General features: G+C 37.3%; 1 gene segment (V, D, J or C); it reads left to right on the forward strand.

Annotated features, from left to right (window-relative positions):
- The window catches only part of LOC128641855 (tapasin-related protein-like), a 70062-nt gene that overhangs the window by 19197 nt on the left and 30772 nt on the right, over positions 1-20093 (forward strand). Inside the window, 2 exon segments of the C gene segment in view lie at positions 2671-2997; positions 15812-16108. Coding sequence covers positions 2671-2997; positions 15812-16108 — 624 coding nt within the window.

The following is a 20093-nucleotide window of genomic DNA, read 5'->3' on the forward strand; positions in this document are numbered from 1 at the left end:
TGAATCTAAAGGATTCCCATGGAACAAGATAAAAATTCCTAAGATTCTATCCTTTCTTCAAGAAGGTTTGGAGAAAGGATTATCTGCAAGTTCTTTGAAGGGACAGATTTCTGCTTTATCTGTTTTACTTCACAAAAAGCTGGCGGCTGTGCCAGATGTTCAAGCTTTTGTTCAGGCTCTGGTTAGAATCAAGCCTGTTTACAAACCTTTGACTCCTCCTTGGAGTCTCAATTTAGTTCTTTCAGTTCTTCAGGGGGTTCCGTTTGAACCCCTACATTCCGTTGATATCAAGTTATTATCTTGGAAAGTTTTGTTTTTGGTTGTAATTTCTTCTGCTAGAAGAGTTTCAGAGTTATCTGCTCTGCAGTGTTCTCCTCCTTATCTGGTGTTCCATGCAGATAAGGTGGTTTTGCGTACTAAACCTGGTTTTCTTCCGAAAGTTGTTTCTAACAAAAATATTAACCAGGAGATAGTCGTGCCTTCTTTGTGTCCGAATCCAGTTTCAAAGAAGGAACGTTTGTTGCACAATTTGGATGTAGTTCGTGCTCTAAAATACTATTTAGAGGCTACAAAGGATTTCAGACAAACATCTTCCTTGTTTGTTGTTTATTCTGGTAAAAGGAGAGGTCAAAAAGCAACTTCTACCTCTCTCTCTTTTTGGCTTAAAAGCATCATCAGATTGGCTTATGAGACTGCCGGACGGCAGCCTCCTGAAAGAATCACAGCTCATTCCACTAGGGCCGTGGCTTCCACATGGGCCTTCAAGAACGAGGCTTCTGTTGATCAGATATGTAAGGCAGCGACTTGGTCTTCACTGCACACTTTTACCAAATTTTACAAATTTGATACTTTTGCTTCTTCTGAGGCTATTTTTGGGAGAAAGGTTTTGCAAGCCGTGGTGCCTTCCATCTAGGTGACCTGATTTGCTCCCTCCCATCATCCGTGTCCTAAAGCTTTGGTATTGGTTCCCACAAGTAAGGATGACGCCGTGGACCGGACACACCTATGTTGGAGAAAACACAATTTATGTTTACCAGATAAATTACTTTCTCCAACGGTGTGTCCGGTCCACGGCCCGCCCTGGTTTTTTAATCAGGTCTGATGATTTATTTTCTCTAACTACAGTCACCACGGTATCATATGATTTCTCCTATGCAAATATTCCTCCTTTACGTCGGTCGAATGACTGGGGAAGGCGGAGCCTAGGAGGGATCATGTGACCAGCTTTGCTGGGCTCTTTGCCATTTCCTGTTGGGGAAGAGAATATCCCACAAGTAAGGATGACGCCGTGGACCGGACACACCGTTGGAGAAAGTAATTTATCAGGTAAACATAAATTCTGTTTTTAGACCGTGTACCATTTAGTAGCCCTCCTTTGGAAAGTTTCTAGTTTATTTATATCTTTCTGAAGATATGGTCTCCAGAACTGTACACAGTATTCCAGATGAGGCCTAACTAATGATCTTTAAAGCAGGATAATAACTTTGCTTTTTCGTCTACTAATACCTTCTCCAATGTAGACACAAATAAATACATAAATAAATATGTACACATGTATGAGCACATATAAAAACACATTAGACCTCATATTTTTGAGCCTTTATAACATTTTTGTGCATTTTTTTTATTTAATATTTTTTTATCAGTGTTATTATAGGTGTTACTGTACTTAGTAATGTATTTTTTATGTTTTTGTGACATTTTTTATTAGAGGATAACAGTTAACCAGGGCTCTGAGGTTGTGCTAACCCGACGCATGTTAAGTTCAACTGTGCTCGAGTGAACGCATTTACTTTCAACTTGTAATACGCGCAGTACTTCCAACTCGAGCAAACACCCGCGATAAACCACCAACTAAGGCACCACTCACACTCTGGCCCTAAGTTGAAAAATTCCTGTAGGCATTGGGATTTTTGTAAGCAAATGAAGTATTTGTGGAAGTGAGATCTTAGACATTAAGGGGCCGAATTATCAAGCTCCGAACGGAGCTTGATACCCCGTGTTTCTGGCGAGCCTTCAGACCACTGCTCCATAACCTGTCCGCCTGTTCTGAGGCGGCGGACAGAAATCAATCCAATCTAATACAATTGGGTTGATTGACACCCCCTGATTGGCCGTAAATCTGCAGAAGGCGGCATTGCACCAGCAGTTCACAAGAACTGCTGCTGCAATGATAAATGCGTATGATGTCGGCATTTATCGATGTGCAGTGTAATGATCCGCAAAATCGGATCATGTCTGCTCACACAATGTTAAATAGGCCCCTACATGAGAGCAAAATGTAAGTTGTGATGGTCAGAAATCAGAAAAAGAAGGCAACGGAAATAAGATATTGTTAAAATGATAAAAGAACAGTATTTGATGAATTCTGTTGTAATTGGTCTAAATATCATGCTAAAGTAACCTTGTTTAGAGGCAGTATGGTAACAAGGATATTTATTAATGGCATTAAAGTACTTTAAAAAAAGGCCTCTGTTATTGCAGTCGAACTTAGTACATATCAGATTTGATGATTACCTTCTTTATCTGTGGTACCACATTTACTAAAGAGAATAAAAGCTTACTGTGGATAAAACATCTGCTATAACAGTCATCCTTATTTCAATAGACACCCCTGTGTATTCAGTAACATTATATTTTGTATGTATTTATTATGTCTGTTTTCTCTAGGTGCCGTTCTGGAACTGACTGCTGTTCCTCAGAGTGCTAACGTAGGAGCCAATATCCTCATCCCTTGCACCTTCAGCATGGATAAGCTCCCTATAAACCCTGAATTACTTGCAATAGTTTGGTACTTTCAAGGAAAGGAAATCTTGAAATACGATACTGTTCTGAGAACATCACATCCTAGGGCATCCTTAAACACAAGCATGACAAAAGAAGGGGTAGCGTCTCTGTCACTTTCCAACCTAAAGATATCTGATAGTGGAATCTACAAGTGTTTAGTGTTTTATAGTCAAGAAAATAAGGAGAAGGAAGTCTTGGTTGAAGCCTATGGTAAGAATGTTAAATATATATATATGTTTTAACTTTGAAGAACTAAAGTGCTATGGTTTTAAGACCTGTGAGTGCCCTTCAGTGATTGGTTCTTCTATAAGTTAAACAAGGATTGAACCCAGGCAAACTACACATAAGGGAAGGATAAAGTGCTTGTATATATAAAAACAAACACAATTATTCACACACACGCTTCGATTGAGCTCTTAGGTGTAATACCACAATATTAAAATGTTAAACTAAATGTATTCCTACAACTAACTTAAAGAGATATAAAATAGTATATTTCACGGTTGTAATAGAAAGCACTAAGCACTGGCTTATGCTTAATATAAATCATTACAATATGCATTATTCATAATTTTAAAATGAGTTTACCTTTTCTTTCTTTTTTTTTTTAACTTCATGTGCAGGAGCCATAACTATCACATAGTGGTCTCTACAGAAAGGCAAATTGTCAGTTTTTGCTTTGAAGTGTTGCTAGGAGACACCTATCGTTTATTGTTTGTTGCTAGGAGACACATAGAGGCAGATTTATCAACCCTCTGTCAGCGGATCATGTCCGACCGACATCGCTGAATGCGGAGAGCAATACGCTCTCCGCATTCAGCATTGCACCAGCAGCTCTTGTGAACTGCTGGTGCAATGCCGCCCCCTGCAGATTCGCGACCAATCGGCCGCTAGCAGGGGGTGTCAATCAACCCAATTGCATTCGATCGGGTTGATTTCCCGCGATGTCTGTCGTCTCCTCAGAGGAGGCGGACAAGTTATGAAGCTGTGGTCTTTAGACCGCTGCTTCATAACTGGTGTTTCTGGCGAGCCTGAAGGCTCGCCAGAAACATGGGCCTTCAAGTTCCATACAGAGCTTGATAAATAGGCCCCCTATAGTTTATTGGCTATGTTCAGTAAATGACTTTTGCATCAAATGTCATGTAACAATGGAACTTAAGTTCTGTAGCTCTTATCTAGCTGTGGGCAGTGGCTACAATGACAATTTTGTGTGCTCATCATTTAGAAAGAAACACACAGGTAGATTACGAGTTATGCTCGCTAGATGATTTTTAATGACCGCAACAAAAGTGGCGTTATTTCACCCTCTATAGCGCTGCCATTACAAGTTTGGAAAAAGCAGGCTTATGCGGATGATATGGTGGCGTTGAGCTCCATACCGCACCAAAAACAAGCGCTATTTTGACGTGCTTGTGCAGGCTTTGGGGAGAAAGTGTCAGAAAAAAACCTAACACCTGCAATCTCCATAATGCAGCCCCATTGATGTCTATGGAGAAAATAAAAGTTATGTTTAAACCTAAAACCCTGACATAAACCCCACGTCTAAACATCCCTAATCTGCTGCCGCCGACATCACCGCCACCTACATAATGTTATTAACCCATAATCTGCCACTCCCGATATTGCCCCACCGAAATAAAGCTATTAACCCATAATCTGCCGCTCCCGATATCGCTGCCACTATACTAAAGTTATTAACCCCTATTCCCCTGCACCCCAACATCACCCACACTATAATAAATCTATTAACCCCTATTCCACCGCTCCCCGACATCGCAGCCACTAAATAAAGTTATTAACCCCTAAACCTCTGGCCTCCCACATCACTACCACTACATAAACCTATTAACCCCTAAACCACCAGCCCCCCACATCGCATATATTAACCCCTAACCCTAACGTAACCCTAACCATAACCCTAACACCCCCTAACTTTAACATAATTAAAATAGAGCTAAATTAAAGTTACAATTATTAAATAAATAATACCTATTTAATACTAAATACATACTTACTTGTGAAATAAAACCTACGCTAGCTACAATATAACTAATAGTTATATTGTAGCTAGCTTAGGTTTTATTTTTATTTCACAGGTAAGTTTGTGTTTATTTTAACTAGGTAGACTAGTTAGTAAATAGTTATTAACTATTTACTAACTACCTAGTTAAAATGAATACAAACTTACCTGTGAAATAAAACATAAGCTGCCTTACACTAAAACCTACCATTACAAAAAAAACAAACACTAAAATTGCAAAAAATAAAAAAAAAACTACCATTACAAAAAATAATAAACAAAATTATCCAAAACAATAAAACATTATTCCTATTCTAATACCCTTTTAAAATAAAAAATAACCCACCCAAAAATAAAAAACCCTAATCTAAAATAAACTACCAGGGGGCCCTTAACAGGGCCTCTTGTGGGCCCTTAAAAGGGCCTTTTGTAGTGCATTGCCCTAAGGTTAACAGCTCTTTTGCTACAAAAGAAAATCAAACACCCCCTAACAGTATACAAACCCCCACTCCCCAAACCCTCAAAATAATAATAAAGTAGAACCGAATCTACCCATTGCCATGAAAAGGGCATTTGAATGGGCATTGCCCTTAAAAGGGCATTTAGATTTTTTGCATTGCCCTGAAAAGGGCATTTAGCTCTTTTCCAAAAAGCCAAAACCCTAATCTAAAATAAAAACCCACCCAAAAAACCCTTAAAAAAACCTTACACTAACACCCGACGATCCACTAATTGGAAACAGACAATAGAATAAGAGCTAATAGGATTTTAGCAGCTCTAATTCCTATTGGCTGATTAAAATCTTTTAGCCAATAGGAATACAAGGGATGCCATTTTGAAAAGGCTCCCTTGCATTGAAGAATCAGTATACGGCGGCGACCGTATGAAGAGGATGCTCCGCGCCGGATGTCTTCAGGATGGACCTGCTCTGCGTCGCCGGGATGAAGATAGAAGATGCCATCTGGATGAAGATAGAAGAGGCCGCCTGGATGAAAACTTCTCGCCTCCTGGATGAGAGCTTCGCTGCTTAAATGAAGATAGAGGAGGCCTCCTGGATGAAGACTTCTCTCCGCCTGGATGAGGATTTCGCCGCCTGGATGAAGATCGTTCAATCGGGACTTCAAAAACTGTAAGTGGATCGTTGGGGGTAAGTGTTAGGTTTTTTTTTAAGTTTTTTTTGGGTGGGTTTTTATTTTAGATTAGGGTTTGCACAGTCTTAAAAGAAGCAGCAAAAATAGCGAATCCAAAAGCATCAAACTGGAGAAAAATTGTAGTTTAAAACGTCCACTTTATTGTACAAAGTTAAAAGAACAAAAGGGCACAGCACACAGTAACTGCAGCTGACACGTTTCCTGCCTTGCGGCACTTCCTCAGAGCTAGAATACAGGTGTGATTGAGTATGTTAAATTACCTGTGGAGCCGTCCATTTGAACCAATAATATGACAGAACTCTGTCTTAGCTGATTCACACTACAAATGAGTAACTCCACTCGTAATCTAAGGGGCATAGTGTTACACTATGCTAACCTGTCATGTATACAATTTGACATCAATCTATTCACATATAAAAGGCTGGAATGGAATAACATACACACTAAAGGATTAATATAATCACCTATATCATTATTTCTGAATCTCCATTACTGAATCTCTACTAGAGGTGACTAGATGTGAAACATTTGTAATATACAAAAATTGATAATATTATCACATATAATTAATTCTGACACAGAGACATTTATATAAGAACTATGTATAGAAAATTGAATGTACAAAATATTTATAAAATGTCTCCTCGAATTAAACACTTAAACAACTCCTATATAGATCCTATCATTTGAACAAAGAAAAACAATAATGATGAGACTAAAAGACCCATATTATCAAGAGTGCAAGTTTTAATTGTTAGTAAGAGAGTTAACTGTGATCTATAAAGAGTTTTACATCACTGATCTTATTAATTCCTAGCGGATGCCCTGTTCTTAAAGTATAAATCCAAAAAACTTCTTTCTTACTAAGTGCCATATATCTGTCACCGCCTCTAACATTAACTCTAACTTGATCTATACCTTGAAACTTAAAGTGGGCCAATCCTCCATTGTGCTTAGCAAAATGTTTTGCCACTGGAGTTTTAGGGACTTCCGCTTCTAAAGATAGAAGATGTTCCCTTATTCTGTCTTTTAGAAACCTAGAGGTGAGACCCACATATTGAAAATTACAAAAACCACAAGTGATAAGATATACAACGTATGTTGAGTTACAATTTAATCTACTTCTAATGTTGTACATTTTATAAAAAGAAATCCCTGAGGAGGAAAAAACTTAGGAGGATGCGCTTGGAACACAGGTTGTCAAAGTAGGACCTAACACTTTATGATTGGGTTTGTACCCGTATGCATAAATAAAAAAATATAAACAGCACAGTGTTTGGTATGTGTGAAAAATTAATAATAATGACGAAAATAAATTGTGAGTAAAACAAGTGCTCAGGACAATTTGTGTATAATATTAGTGATACATTGAAATAATCAGATATCACAGATAAACAATGATATTTGTGGCGATGAGTAAAATATATAAAAAGTACTTATCAATGTCCCAAAAAATGCTGTGATGTAAAAAATAAGTGTCCAATCCTAATATGTGAACGGTGATGTGTTCAGGTGTTTGGCGTGCTCCTCTTGTGTCCCGCGGTGCGATGGGTCAGGGTGTCTAGAATGGAAGATAAACAAGGGGCGCCAACATAGTGTGAATCGTTAAAACAACAAATATAAAAGTGATGTGCAAAAAACTACTCACAAGGAAGTGGCACCTTAAATGAATAAGGTGCGATAAAGCAGGCTGACATTCAAATTCCAGCAGTCAGTACGCTGGAGGTCTCACCCAGAGGACCTGTGGAATCCAGACAGGCGTCTAGAAAGTAGCACCCACGTTTTTTAGGGCCAATGGCCGGACCAGGTGAGCTGCAAGCTGATAAGTGTTCTCCTGCTGCACTCACGCCACCGAGACTTTTCTCCAAAACTGACAGTGTCAGTGTATGAAAGGTTCCGTGGTAAAAGTACTGTTTCAAAAACAAGTGGATCGTGGAAAGAAGCAAAAATACCGGGTCGTGGTATAAAACAAACAGTTTTTATTTTGCAACGCGTTTCTCAGTCTATTCCAGACCGTTTCATCAGGCATCAGTCTGGAATAGACTGAGAAACGCGTTGCAAAATAAATACTGTTTGTTTTATACCACGACCCGGTATTTTTGCTTCTTTCCACGATCCACTTGTTTTTGAAACAGGACTTTTACCACGGAACCTTTCATACACTGACACTGTCAGTTTTGGAGAAAAGTCTCGGTGGCGTGAATGCAGCAGGAGAACACCTATCAGCTTGCAGCTCACCTGGTCCGGCCATTGGCCCTAAAAAACGTGGGTGCTACTTTCTAGACGCCTATCTGGATTCCACAGGTCCTCTGGCTGAGACCTCCAGCGTACTGACTGCTGGAATTTGAATGTCAGCCTGCTTTATCGCACCTTATTCATTTAAGGTGCCACTTTCCTTGTGAGTAGTTTTTTGCACATCACTTTTATATTTGTTGTTTTAACGATTCACACTAAGTTGGCGCCCCTTGTTTATCTTCCATTGTTGTACTTTTTACCTGTATTAGTGGATGTGAAAGTATCTCCTATTGTAGCATAACTACAACTCTTACAAGGTTTGCATCCACATTTGTAAAAGCCTATTTTGTTTGAGAGCCAATTTGTCTTAACTTCACTTTTATTTATATTTGTTGCAAAATTTCTAGCTAATATGTTTCCAATTGTTTCCGCTTTACTAGAAATAAATTTGCAGTTTGTGGACACATTTTTGAGATCATTGTCCTTTTCTAATATTGACATCCTCTTTTTGATAAATTCACAGATACTTTTATATTGTCTGCTATAGGTGGTTATAAAATGTATATCTCCATAGTTTTTCTTGTCTTTTATTTTATCACTAAGAAGGTTCTTTCTGTCAAATTCAGATACCTTTTCTGAAATACTGTCTAATATAGATGGATAATAACCCCTTTCTATTAGACGTGATGTTAACTCTCTAGCATGTTTCAGTATGATTTCAAATCAGTACAATTGCTTCTTAGTCTGATATATTGGCCTTTGGGTATGCCTTTTTTTAGATGCTGAGGATGTGATGAGTTTGCTCATAAGATAGTGTTACCACTGATTTCTTTCCTGTATACCTCTGTAATAATGTTATCTTGATCATGGGTCAATAATATATCAATATATGGCATACTTGTTTCTGATGTACTATACGTGAAACTTAAATTGCCAATATTATTGTTCAAATGTTCTATAAATGCTTTTAGGGTTGTAACTGGGCCCTCCCATATTAATAGAATATCATCTATAAATCTTGTGTAAAATTTAATATTACTTGCATATAAAATTTTCTTCACTAAAGATAAATATTCTTTCAAAATCTCCCAAATATAGATTCGCATACGAAGGGGCGAATTTCGCCCCCATCGCTGTTCCTCTTAATTGGATGAAAAATTCACTGTTAAAGATAAAATAATTACGCTCCAATAAAAAAGAAATAATCTCCAATATATACTCAATAAACTCAAGATCATAATCAGAGAATCTTATTAACATATTCTTAACAGCAATCAAACCTAAGTCGTGAGGTATACACAAATAAAGTGAAACAGCATCAATAGTCACAAAAGTCAAATCTCTATTCCAACTAACATTTTGTAATAACCTCAAAAGATGCTTAGTATCTTTTAGAAAACCAGGTAAAGATTGTACTATGGGTTGCAATTGTGCATCCACCCATTGACCTAGCCTCTCCCCCAGGGAACCAATAGCTGAAATAATGGGTCTACCTGCGGGATTGACCAGAGATTTATGCACTTTCAGTAGAAATTTGAATAAGGGTACTCTTGGATGTTCAACAAATACATATTCACTTATCTTATCTGACAGAATAGACTTTTCAATACCTTTTCAGGGCAATGGGTAGATTAGGGTTTTTTTTAGAATTAGGTTTTTTATTTTGGGGGGTTGGTTGGGTGGTGGGTTTTACTGTTGGGGGGGTCTTTGAATTTTTTTTTACAGGTAAAAGAGCTGTTAAACTTAGGGCAATGCCCTAAAAAAAGGCCCTTTTAAGAGCTATTGGTAGTTTATTGTAAGCTAGTTTTTTTTTTATTTTTTAGGGGGGCTTTTATTTTGATAGGGATATTAGATTAGGTGTAATTCTTTTTTATTTTTGATAATTTCACTTGTTATTTTTCGTAATTTAGTGTTTGTTATTTTTTGTAATTTAGTATTTTTTAGTTTTTGTAATTAGATACTTTGTAATTTGTATAGTAGTATTAGGATTTTTTTTAATGTGTATTTTAGTTTTCTTTAATTGGTAGTTAGTTTAATTTTAGTTTAATAGTTATATTAGTTTAATTGTTAGTTTAAACTTAGTTTTTTTAATTTGACAGGTAAGTTTTAATCTAATTTAAGATAGGGAAATTGTAATTTCAATATAAAGTTAGGGGGGCATTATGTTTAGGGGTTACTAGTTTAAATTAGTTTATTTCGTTGTGGGGGGCTTTCGGTTTAGGGGTTAATAGTTTAATTTAGTATATTTTGTTGTGGGGGCCTTGCAGTTTAGGGGTTAATAGGTTTATTATAGTGGCGGCGGTGTGTGCGGACAACAGATTAGGGGTTAATAATATTTAAATAGTGTTTGCGATGCGGGAGGGCAGTGGTTAAGGGGTTAATAACTTTATTATAGTGGCGCCGATGTCGGGGAGCAGCGGAATAGGGGTTAATACATTTTCTTAGTGGCGGTGATGACGGGAGCGGCAGATTAGGGGTTAATAACTTTAATATAGTGTTTGTGATGCGGGAGGGCCTCGGTTTAGGCATTAACAGGTAGTTTATGGATGTTAGTGTACTTTGTAAAACTTTAGTTATGAGTTTTATGTAACAGTTTTGTGGCGTAAAACTCATAACTACTGGTACAACAAGGAAGGAAACAGCACAGCTCCAGGAAAACCTCTAGGATCGTTTCATGAATTCCGTCAGTGAGAGAAGCAAAATGAAGTAAGAAAATGCTTCTTAAATATCAGCTGAAGCGATGAGGTGCACGCCACAAAACAGGACGAATCGATCCAATAAATGCAGGGAAGAAGAGAAGAGGCAGCACACTTGATAACTCCAATAAAACGGAACTTTATTCCAACATTGGGATTGTGAAACAAACAACCAACACGAAGGAGCAAAAAAGGGGCGTGTCCTTACGCATTTTGTGCAGTGCGGCACTTAGTCATAGGTTAATGAGGAAGCACAAACAAGGTATATACCACTGAACCACCAATCATAACAAAACAATGATGGGAGGGACAAGGTGTATAAAGAAACAGTTAAAAAATGCACAAAAGGATTAGTATGAAAGTGTTCACAGGGCAACAGAACATATATTGCTCAATTTCTTCGATATATCAAAAAGACTGAACATTACGAATTGAGGGGAAACACTGTTGCTATAAACACACTAGAATCTTGCAACAAATTTGGTACATTACAAAATATATAATATGATACATAGAAGTCACCATATCCTACATCCTGTTGTTAAATATACCAACAAAGCCTTCATGATTATTAAGTGTTCAAACAAACTGTCACAGAATTCTCTGATTAGTTAAACAGAACATCTTATAATAAATAAACAAAAAGTAAAGGACTCAAAAACATATTGAAGATTTGTTCCTTACAACACATAACATCATATTATGGTATACGTTTGATATAATTTATATGAGTACTAAATGATATTGTCTCTCGTCATAAAAGCGAAAAGGACTAACAAAGTACGTGATATATATGTATGTATATGAAAAAATGTGCACTAAGAAGGGGCGCACTTAACAAGTAACTTCTGAGTATAAACATATAGATAACCACACTTGCATGAAGACAAATATTCATAGGTCAAAGCACTTCCTAAATCATACATAGAAAATATGCAGTAGAATGTTCAAAGCTACATCAGATCCCTACTTTCAACAGTAAGCTGAAGACCCCAAAAATATGCAACAAAAACTCACACAAATGTATATTGTCATGGCACCACATAAATAAGGCACCACATAAATTTGTCACTAATATCTAATACCTTCATCAGTGTGAGCCCAATGCTATAACAGAATAACCTAATGTCATAAAAGGTGCATAATAAAGCGTATGTCGGTGACACTTCACTCAATGAAAAAACTTATATCCCATTCTTTATTTAAACCATGTGGTTCTCTGGTGTTGAGCGTGAGAATCCAAAAAAGTAATTTTTTTATAAGGATCTTATATTTATTACCACCTCTAGGTGGCAGTTTCACAACGTCAATCACCTTGACATTTATGTTGGGAACATGAGTGAAGTGAAACCCATTGAAGTGCCTCGCTATGCTTGAATCCTTCACATAATTTTTTACATCTCTCTTGTGCTCACCTATTCTAGATCTCAGGCAATGTGAGGTCTGACCTATGTATTGGATTTTACAAAGATTGCACTCCAAAAGATAAACCACAAAAGTAGAGGCACAATTAGCATAATGATCTATTTTATAGACACTTCCTGTAGACAAAATGCTAAAGGTTTCACCTTTTGAGATAATTCACAAGTGCCACAGTTGAATGCTAAACACTGGAAAGTGCCCTTTTTGTTAAGCCAAGTAGTCCTACTATTGTTCTCATTACTGATAACCATACTGGGAACAAGTTTGCTACCCAAAGTAGGTGCTTTCCTAGACACAAATTTTATGTGTTTAACCGAGTTGGAGAGTATATCATCACCTCTCAAAAACGTGAGATTGCGCTTAATGATATTACAAATCTCTCCATAATGGGATGAGTATTCTGTAGAAAAAACAATGGACTCGCCAGAAAAACCACCTGACTTTTTTACGGCTTTTCTCTTAATGTCCTCCAGGGGTTTATCTCTGACTTATTTTAATGCTTTTTCCAGTGAGTCCAGTGTGTAACCCCTGAGAAGCAACCTTTCGGTAAGTAATTTGGCCTGTTTATTAAATAGAAAGTCAGAAGAAGCATTCCTTCTTAACCTTAAAAATATGCTCTTCGGTATTGCCCTAATCAAATGTGTTGGATGGCAAGACCCACAGTAGGTTTATGAAAAATATCTGTCATGATGGTGTTGGTTTGTGCGGACCCTGATAACTTGAGATCTAAATAATGAACCTCAAATTTATTGACCATTCCTGTGAAACGTAAATTTAAGTCATTATCATTAATAAACTTCAAAAAATCATCAAAAGCAAAATCACCCTTATATATGAAAATAAGATTGTCTATATACCTCATATATAATTGAATGTTCTCCTTAAAGGGGTTAGCATCATTGTAAAGAAAGTTGAGTTCCCACCATCCCATAAATAAATGAGCAAACGAGGGGGCAAACTTAGCCCCCATTGCCGTACCACAAGTCTGTAGGTAATAAATACCATCAAACATAAAGAAGTTATGGGATAGTAGGAACTCAACATATTCACAGATAAAAAATCTGTATTCCTCAGAAAAGTTGGTTCTGTGGCATAGAAAAAAATAAATAGCCTTTAACCCCAAATGGTGGGAAATATTAGAATATAACGAAACAACATCGTCCACCACCCACCCAAAATCTTTAGACCAACTTGTATGTTCCAACAGCAAAATAAGATGACCAGAGTCCCTTAAGTGACTGCTCAGGCCTTGAACTATAGGTGGAAGGATAGAGTCAACCCACTCTGACAAAGGCTCAAATAATGAGCCAATCCCAGATATAATTGGACGGCCAGGTGGGTTGAACATACTCTTATGGGTCTTGGGTAGGTGGAGGAAGATAGGTGTTACAGGATATAAAGGAATTAGAGAAGATCTATCATCTGTTTAACTAATCAGAGAATTCTGTGGCAGTTTGTTCGAACACTTAATAATAATGAAGGCTTTGTTGGTATATTTCACAACAGGATGTGGGATATGGTGACTTCTATGTATCTTATTATATATTATATATTTTGTAATGTACCAAATTTGTTGCAAGATTCTAGTGTGTTTATAGCAACAGTGTTTCCCCTCAATTTGTAATGTTCAGTCTTTTTGTAATATCTAAGAAATTGAGCAATATATGTTCTTTTGGCCTGTGAACACTTTGATACTAATCCTTTTGTGCATTTTTTAACTGTTTCTTTATACACTTTGTTCCTCCCATCATTAATTGTTTTGTTATGATTGGTGGTTCAGGGGTATATACTTACCTTATTTGTACTTCCTCATTATCCTATGACTTAGTGCCGCACGGCACGAAACGCGTAAGGACACGCACCTTTTTTGCTCCTTCATGTTGGTTGTTTGTTTCACAATCCTAATGTTGGAATAAAGTTCCGTTTTATTGGAGTTATCAAGTGTGCTGCCTCTTCTCTTCTTCATAACTACTGGTCTCAGATGGCGGTATGGATCTTGTCGTTATAGAGTGTAACGCTAGCTTTTTAGCCTCACAGAAAAACTTGTAATACCAACGCTATGGAAATCCCATTAAAAAACTTAATTTTTACGAGTGCGGGACTGACGTTGCATTACAGGCTAAAAGGCTTGCTGTACAGCTATACCGAAAAGACTTGTAATGGCTGCATTACTGTTTTAACACTGAAATTACCATTATTTCAGCGTTAAAAGACAAACGCACAAACTTGTAATCTACCTTCAAGTAATTTGATTTATTTTAATACAAACGGTTTTAACATATTGGTTTCTACTAAAGTAGCCCTGTTTCATATCCCTTTAAATTCCACAGAACAGTAAGATAGAGCTGGCCTGTTAGGCTTCAATAATTTTTACAAAGTTCAAGGGTATATTCACCATAAAGAGGTGCACTCAGGGGTAATGATGAAAAAAGTCAGATATGTCCAGAGGGGAGGCGGCTCTTCCAAAGTGGATGCAAACAATAAGTGACCTAAACCAGGAGACAAAAAGGCGCCACAATGGGGTAATAATGTCGGTGCAATTTGATACACTAGGATGATCAGCGTAATACTCACAAGCGAGACGGCACTATGGCGTGCCTGAAATTGCAGACCGGGACCTCACAGTCGCCCGGTAGACCACACAGGGCAGTAGCAACTCTCAGCCGAACACGTGGTTAGTGCAACCAATCCGGATCCAATCCAGGTACACACCTTCCCTTCCACATTCCAATTGTAAGGATAGTTTCGAGGGGGCGTGCGATGACAAGGAACCACAATACGAACTGCGGTCGTGCAAAAATGTGATATAAAGTTTATTGAAAGAGGGGAGACCAGCTCCAGCAGGATACAAATAAAACTATTTTATTAAAATGTTTAAAATCCAGCTATCAACTATCCTGGATTTTAAACATTTTAATAAAATTGTTTTATTTGTATCCTGCTGGAGCTGGTCTCCCCTCTTTCCATAAACTTTATATCACATTTTTGCATGACCGTAGTTCGTAGTGTGGTTCCTTGCCATTGTACGCCCCCTCAAAACTATCCTTACAATTGGAGTGTGGAAGGGAAGGTGTGTACCTGGATTGGATCCGGATTGGTTGCACTAACCACGTGTTCGGCTGGGAGCTGCTACTGCCCTGTGTGGTCTACCGGACGACTGTGAGGTCCCGGTCTGCAATTTCAGGCACGCCATAGTGCCGTCTCGCTTGTGAGTATTACTCTGATCATCCTAGTGTATCAAATTGCACCAACGTTATTACCCTATTGTGGCGCCTTCTTGTCTCCTGGTTTAGGTCACTTATTCAATAATTTTTGCCACTCAAACCTTAATTATCTTGTATAGGGTTAGTACATCTCTCCATAAGGTTGGGTTATGTGGTCACTTATTGGTATCTGCCTTGAGAAGACCTGTGTTGCTAAGAAATTAAAAACAATAACTGCAAAGATTACAATCTACAGAACATAGAACAAAATATATTTATTCATATTATTTATTACAGCTACCCCAACAATCACTATTACAAATAATGTTGTTGAAAAGAATAAGGAGAGCGTTCTTAAAAGCACTATCACCGGCTTCTATCCAATCGACATTGACATTAAATGGCTCAGTGAAAAAGAGGTACTGAAGTCTGTTCATTACACACCTCAGAGAAATTCTGATGGGACTTACTCACTGAAAAGCTCTGTCACAATAACACCGACTGATGAAAATGAAAATCAGACCTACTCAATTAGAGTCGTACATGCCTCTCTCCAAGAACCTCTTCAGAAAGATTTCCGACTTGACTATGAAGGTAATAATAATCTTTAATTGAATTTAGCACGCTAGAAAGTGAACAGCACTCCTGAGATAGAACAAAAGCTAAAATAACTTCCATGCCTGTTCATTTATATTTACAACTCAGGGTGCAGGTTCTTTTAGCACACTATGTCCCTTCACAGAGAAAAAATATCCTGTAGCATATCAGTCTGATCCTGCCCAATGATAGTCCAGCGCCGAATTACCTGGCAATTCTTCTCTGAACAAGGGAAGCAACAACCCCAGACAATCGTTTCGGCCTTCTGTGGGCCTCGTCAGTGAGGTGCAGTTGTATCTCTCTAAGGGCATGTGTGCAAGGAGTCCACGTCTGGCTTACCCATTACTCTTAGGGAGACTCCTTGCACACATGCCCTTAGAGAGATACAACTGCACTTCACTGATGAGGCCCACAGAAGGCTGAAACGATCGTCTGGGGTTGTTGTTTCTTTTGTTCAGAGAAGAATTTCCTGGTATTTCGGCGCTGGACTGTCATTGGGCAGGATCAGACTGATATGCTACAGGATATTTTTTCTCTGTGGAAAGGCATCAACGTGTGCTAAAAGAACGCGCACCCTGAGTTGCAATTGAAATGAACAGGCATGGAAGTTATTCTAGCTTTTGTTCTATCTCAGGAGTGCTGTTCTCTCTTTATATATATATATATATATATATATATATATATATATATATATATATATATATATATATATATATATATATATATATAAATATTTATATATACACAGGTGTTAAAAAGTTTGGGGTCACTTAGACATTTCCTTGTTTTTTAAAGAAAAACTACATTTTTTGGTCCATTTAAGTAACATCAAATTGATCAGAAATACAGTGTAGACATTGTTGTAAATGACTATTGTATCTGGAAACGGCTGATTTTTAATGGAATATCTACATAGGCATACAGAGGCCCATTATCAGCAACCATCTGTCCTGTGTTCCAATGGCATGTTGTGTTTGATATGTTTATCACTTAAAAAGACTAATTGATTATTAGAAAACCCTTTTACAATTATGTTAGCACAGCTGTAAACTGTTGTGCTGATTAAATAAGCAATAAAACTGACCTTCATGAGACTAGTTGAGTATCTGGAGCATCAGCAATTGTGGGTTTGATTACAGGCTCAAGATGGTCAGAAACAAAAAACTTTCTTTTGAAACTTGTCAGTCTATTCTTGTTCTGAGAAATGAAGGCTATTGCATGCGAGAAATCGCCAAGAAAATATCATTTTACGCTGTGTACTACTCCCTGTACAGAATGACGCAAACTGACTCTAACCAGAATAGAAAGAGAAGTGGGAGGCCAGGTGCACAACTGAGCAAGAGGACAAATACATTAGAGTGTCTAGTTTGGAAAAAAAAGATGCCTCACAGATCCTCAACTGGCACCTTTATTAAATAGTACCTGCAAAACATCAGTCTCAACGTCAACAGTGAAGAGGCAACTCCCGGATGCTAACCTTCTAGGCAGAGTTGCAAAGAAAAAAAAGCAATATCTCCGACTGTCCTAAAAAAAGAAAATATTAGGATAGGCAGAAGAACACAGACACTGGAAAGAGGAAGATTGGAAAAAAAGGTTATAGAAAGAACTCTAAGTTTGAGGTGTTCAGATAACAAAGAAGAACATTTGTGAGGTGCAAACCAAATGAAATGATGCTGGAGGAGTGCTTGACGCCATCTGGAAGTCATCTGTCAAGCATGGTCTGGGGGTGCTTTGGTGGTGGTAGAGATTTATACAGGGTAAAAGGAACCTTGAAATAGAAAGAACGACTAGCACTCCGTTTTGCAACGCCATGCCATATCCAGTGGACAGTGCTTAATTAGAGTCAATTTCCTCCTACAACAGGACAATGACCCAAAACACAGTTCCAAGCTATGCAAGAACTATTTAAGGCACAAGCAGTCAGATGGTATTCTGTCTTTAAAAGAGTCTTTAATTAAGTGGCCAGCACAGTCACCAGATCTCAACCATAATGAGCTGTTGTTGGAGCAGATTGACCATATGGTAGGTAAGAAGTGCCCAACTTGTGAAAGGTGCTTCAGGAAACTTGGGGTGAAATCTCTTCAGATAATCTCAACAAATTGACAACTAGAATGCCAAAGGTTTACAAAGCTTGAATTGCTGCACGTGGAGGATTATTTGGCGAAAGCAAAGTTTGAAGGACACAATTATTATTTCACTTAAAATTCATTATTTCTAACCTTGCTAATGGCTATATATCCTGTTCAAACTCATTTCATGTATGTTTTCATGGAAAATAAGGAACTGTTTAAATGACTCCCAAACGTTTGAACTGGTGTGTGTGTATATATGTATATACTGCGTGTATAGGTATATATACTGTAGGTATATATACTGTATATATATATATATATACATACATTCACACACACTGGTGATAGTATGTATATATGACAAGTGAACAATAATTTAATTACAAAGAATAACAGATTGATACAAAAAAATCCTCTAATCTAGGTAGATAATTGGAGTTATAGAAGCAAGAGAAGAATGGAATGCCTTGTTGGAGGTTGTTGCGATGTGTGAAATTGGATTTCATCTCTGCCTTTCCCCAAATTCTCTTGTCTAAGAGGTGCAGATTAAGAAAGATTGACGCCATGAATAATGCGATTATATCTGTTTAATAAAGACAATAACATTGTCTTGACACACCACTCATAATATTATGAATATGGAGAAAAATAGACTTTGCAAAACCCTAGGTAGTAAAAAGAAAAATGACACTGAAGCCTGTTGCAACAACGTAAGCTTTAAACAGGAACAATGCCCATAATATCTTTGACAAGATACAAAAATATTAAAATCATTTTTCAAACAGGGTTTTATTTGATGATGAGTCTCAAGACTGATTTTAACCAGTTATGGTAAATGTTTACCTGCCCATGTGTATGAGAAATGGAAACCCCCCCTACTATTTTTCACTTAACATACATAGATTAATACAAAATGGGACCTCCCACATAAATTATTTAAATGTGTAAAATCTATCACATGTCATGCCATCAAACAGTGTGGACAAATAAACAGTAGGAGCATTTAAAATTGGTTAGTGCTGGATCTTTTTTAATATGATGGACATTTGTCACAGGACAGGGAGAGTATAAAAAAATGAGTCACTGCTGTGGTGGAATTTGATAACCTCAGAGATTGTGTGGTGTGAGGATAATAAGAATGAAGACTCTTTAATTATAGGAAAGCAGAAGAGCATGGTTGAGGACAATAGTTGAGGCAGGGCTTATGTGAGATGATGTTGCTTCTAACAGTGTTTACTTTAATCAGAATGTAGTCAAGGTTTTGAACTTTAAAGTTAGCAGTAGGTGAAGGGATAATAGGTCAAAGAAGTAGTAGAAAGTAGAAATATCGAAAAAAGATGGTCCAGTTATGAGTATGAGGTAGATATCAAAAGTGAAAGCTGAAGAAATGAGAGAAAACATAAAGATGTAGAGCGGAATCTGGAGTAGTGTATGTAGAATGAATATACCATTTTGCTTCCCTTTTCAATATGTTTGGTTAAGGTGATGATCATAGTCAAAGAGAAACAAGAGGACATGAGCCCTGTAATTATCTGCAATTGCTAAAATGTTATAAGAGCTATAATTTATATCTTATAAATATAAATCTTAATCTCTATTTATAGCTTTGGGCAATAATTATAAATCTTGATCTCTATGTATACAGTTGGGCAATAAATATGAATCTTAACCTAGAAATAATTTGCCTAGATTCCCTTCCCGTCAAAATGTAAACATATGGTTGATTTCTTGGTATTTAAGTGTATATAACATACAATGTGGAATCATAAAGGCTCACATTTAAATTCTTAATCTTATACTTATATTCAGTATAAAAAGTTATATTTTACATATAATAAAGCTCACAAGGACATGTGTACACACACACCTATACACACACACACACCTATATATGCACACACACCTATATA

This window comes from Bombina bombina, chromosome 11, assembly GCF_027579735.1.
Source record: "Bombina bombina isolate aBomBom1 chromosome 11, aBomBom1.pri, whole genome shotgun sequence".
Lineage (NCBI taxonomy): Eukaryota > Metazoa > Chordata > Amphibia > Anura > Bombinatoridae > Bombina > Bombina bombina.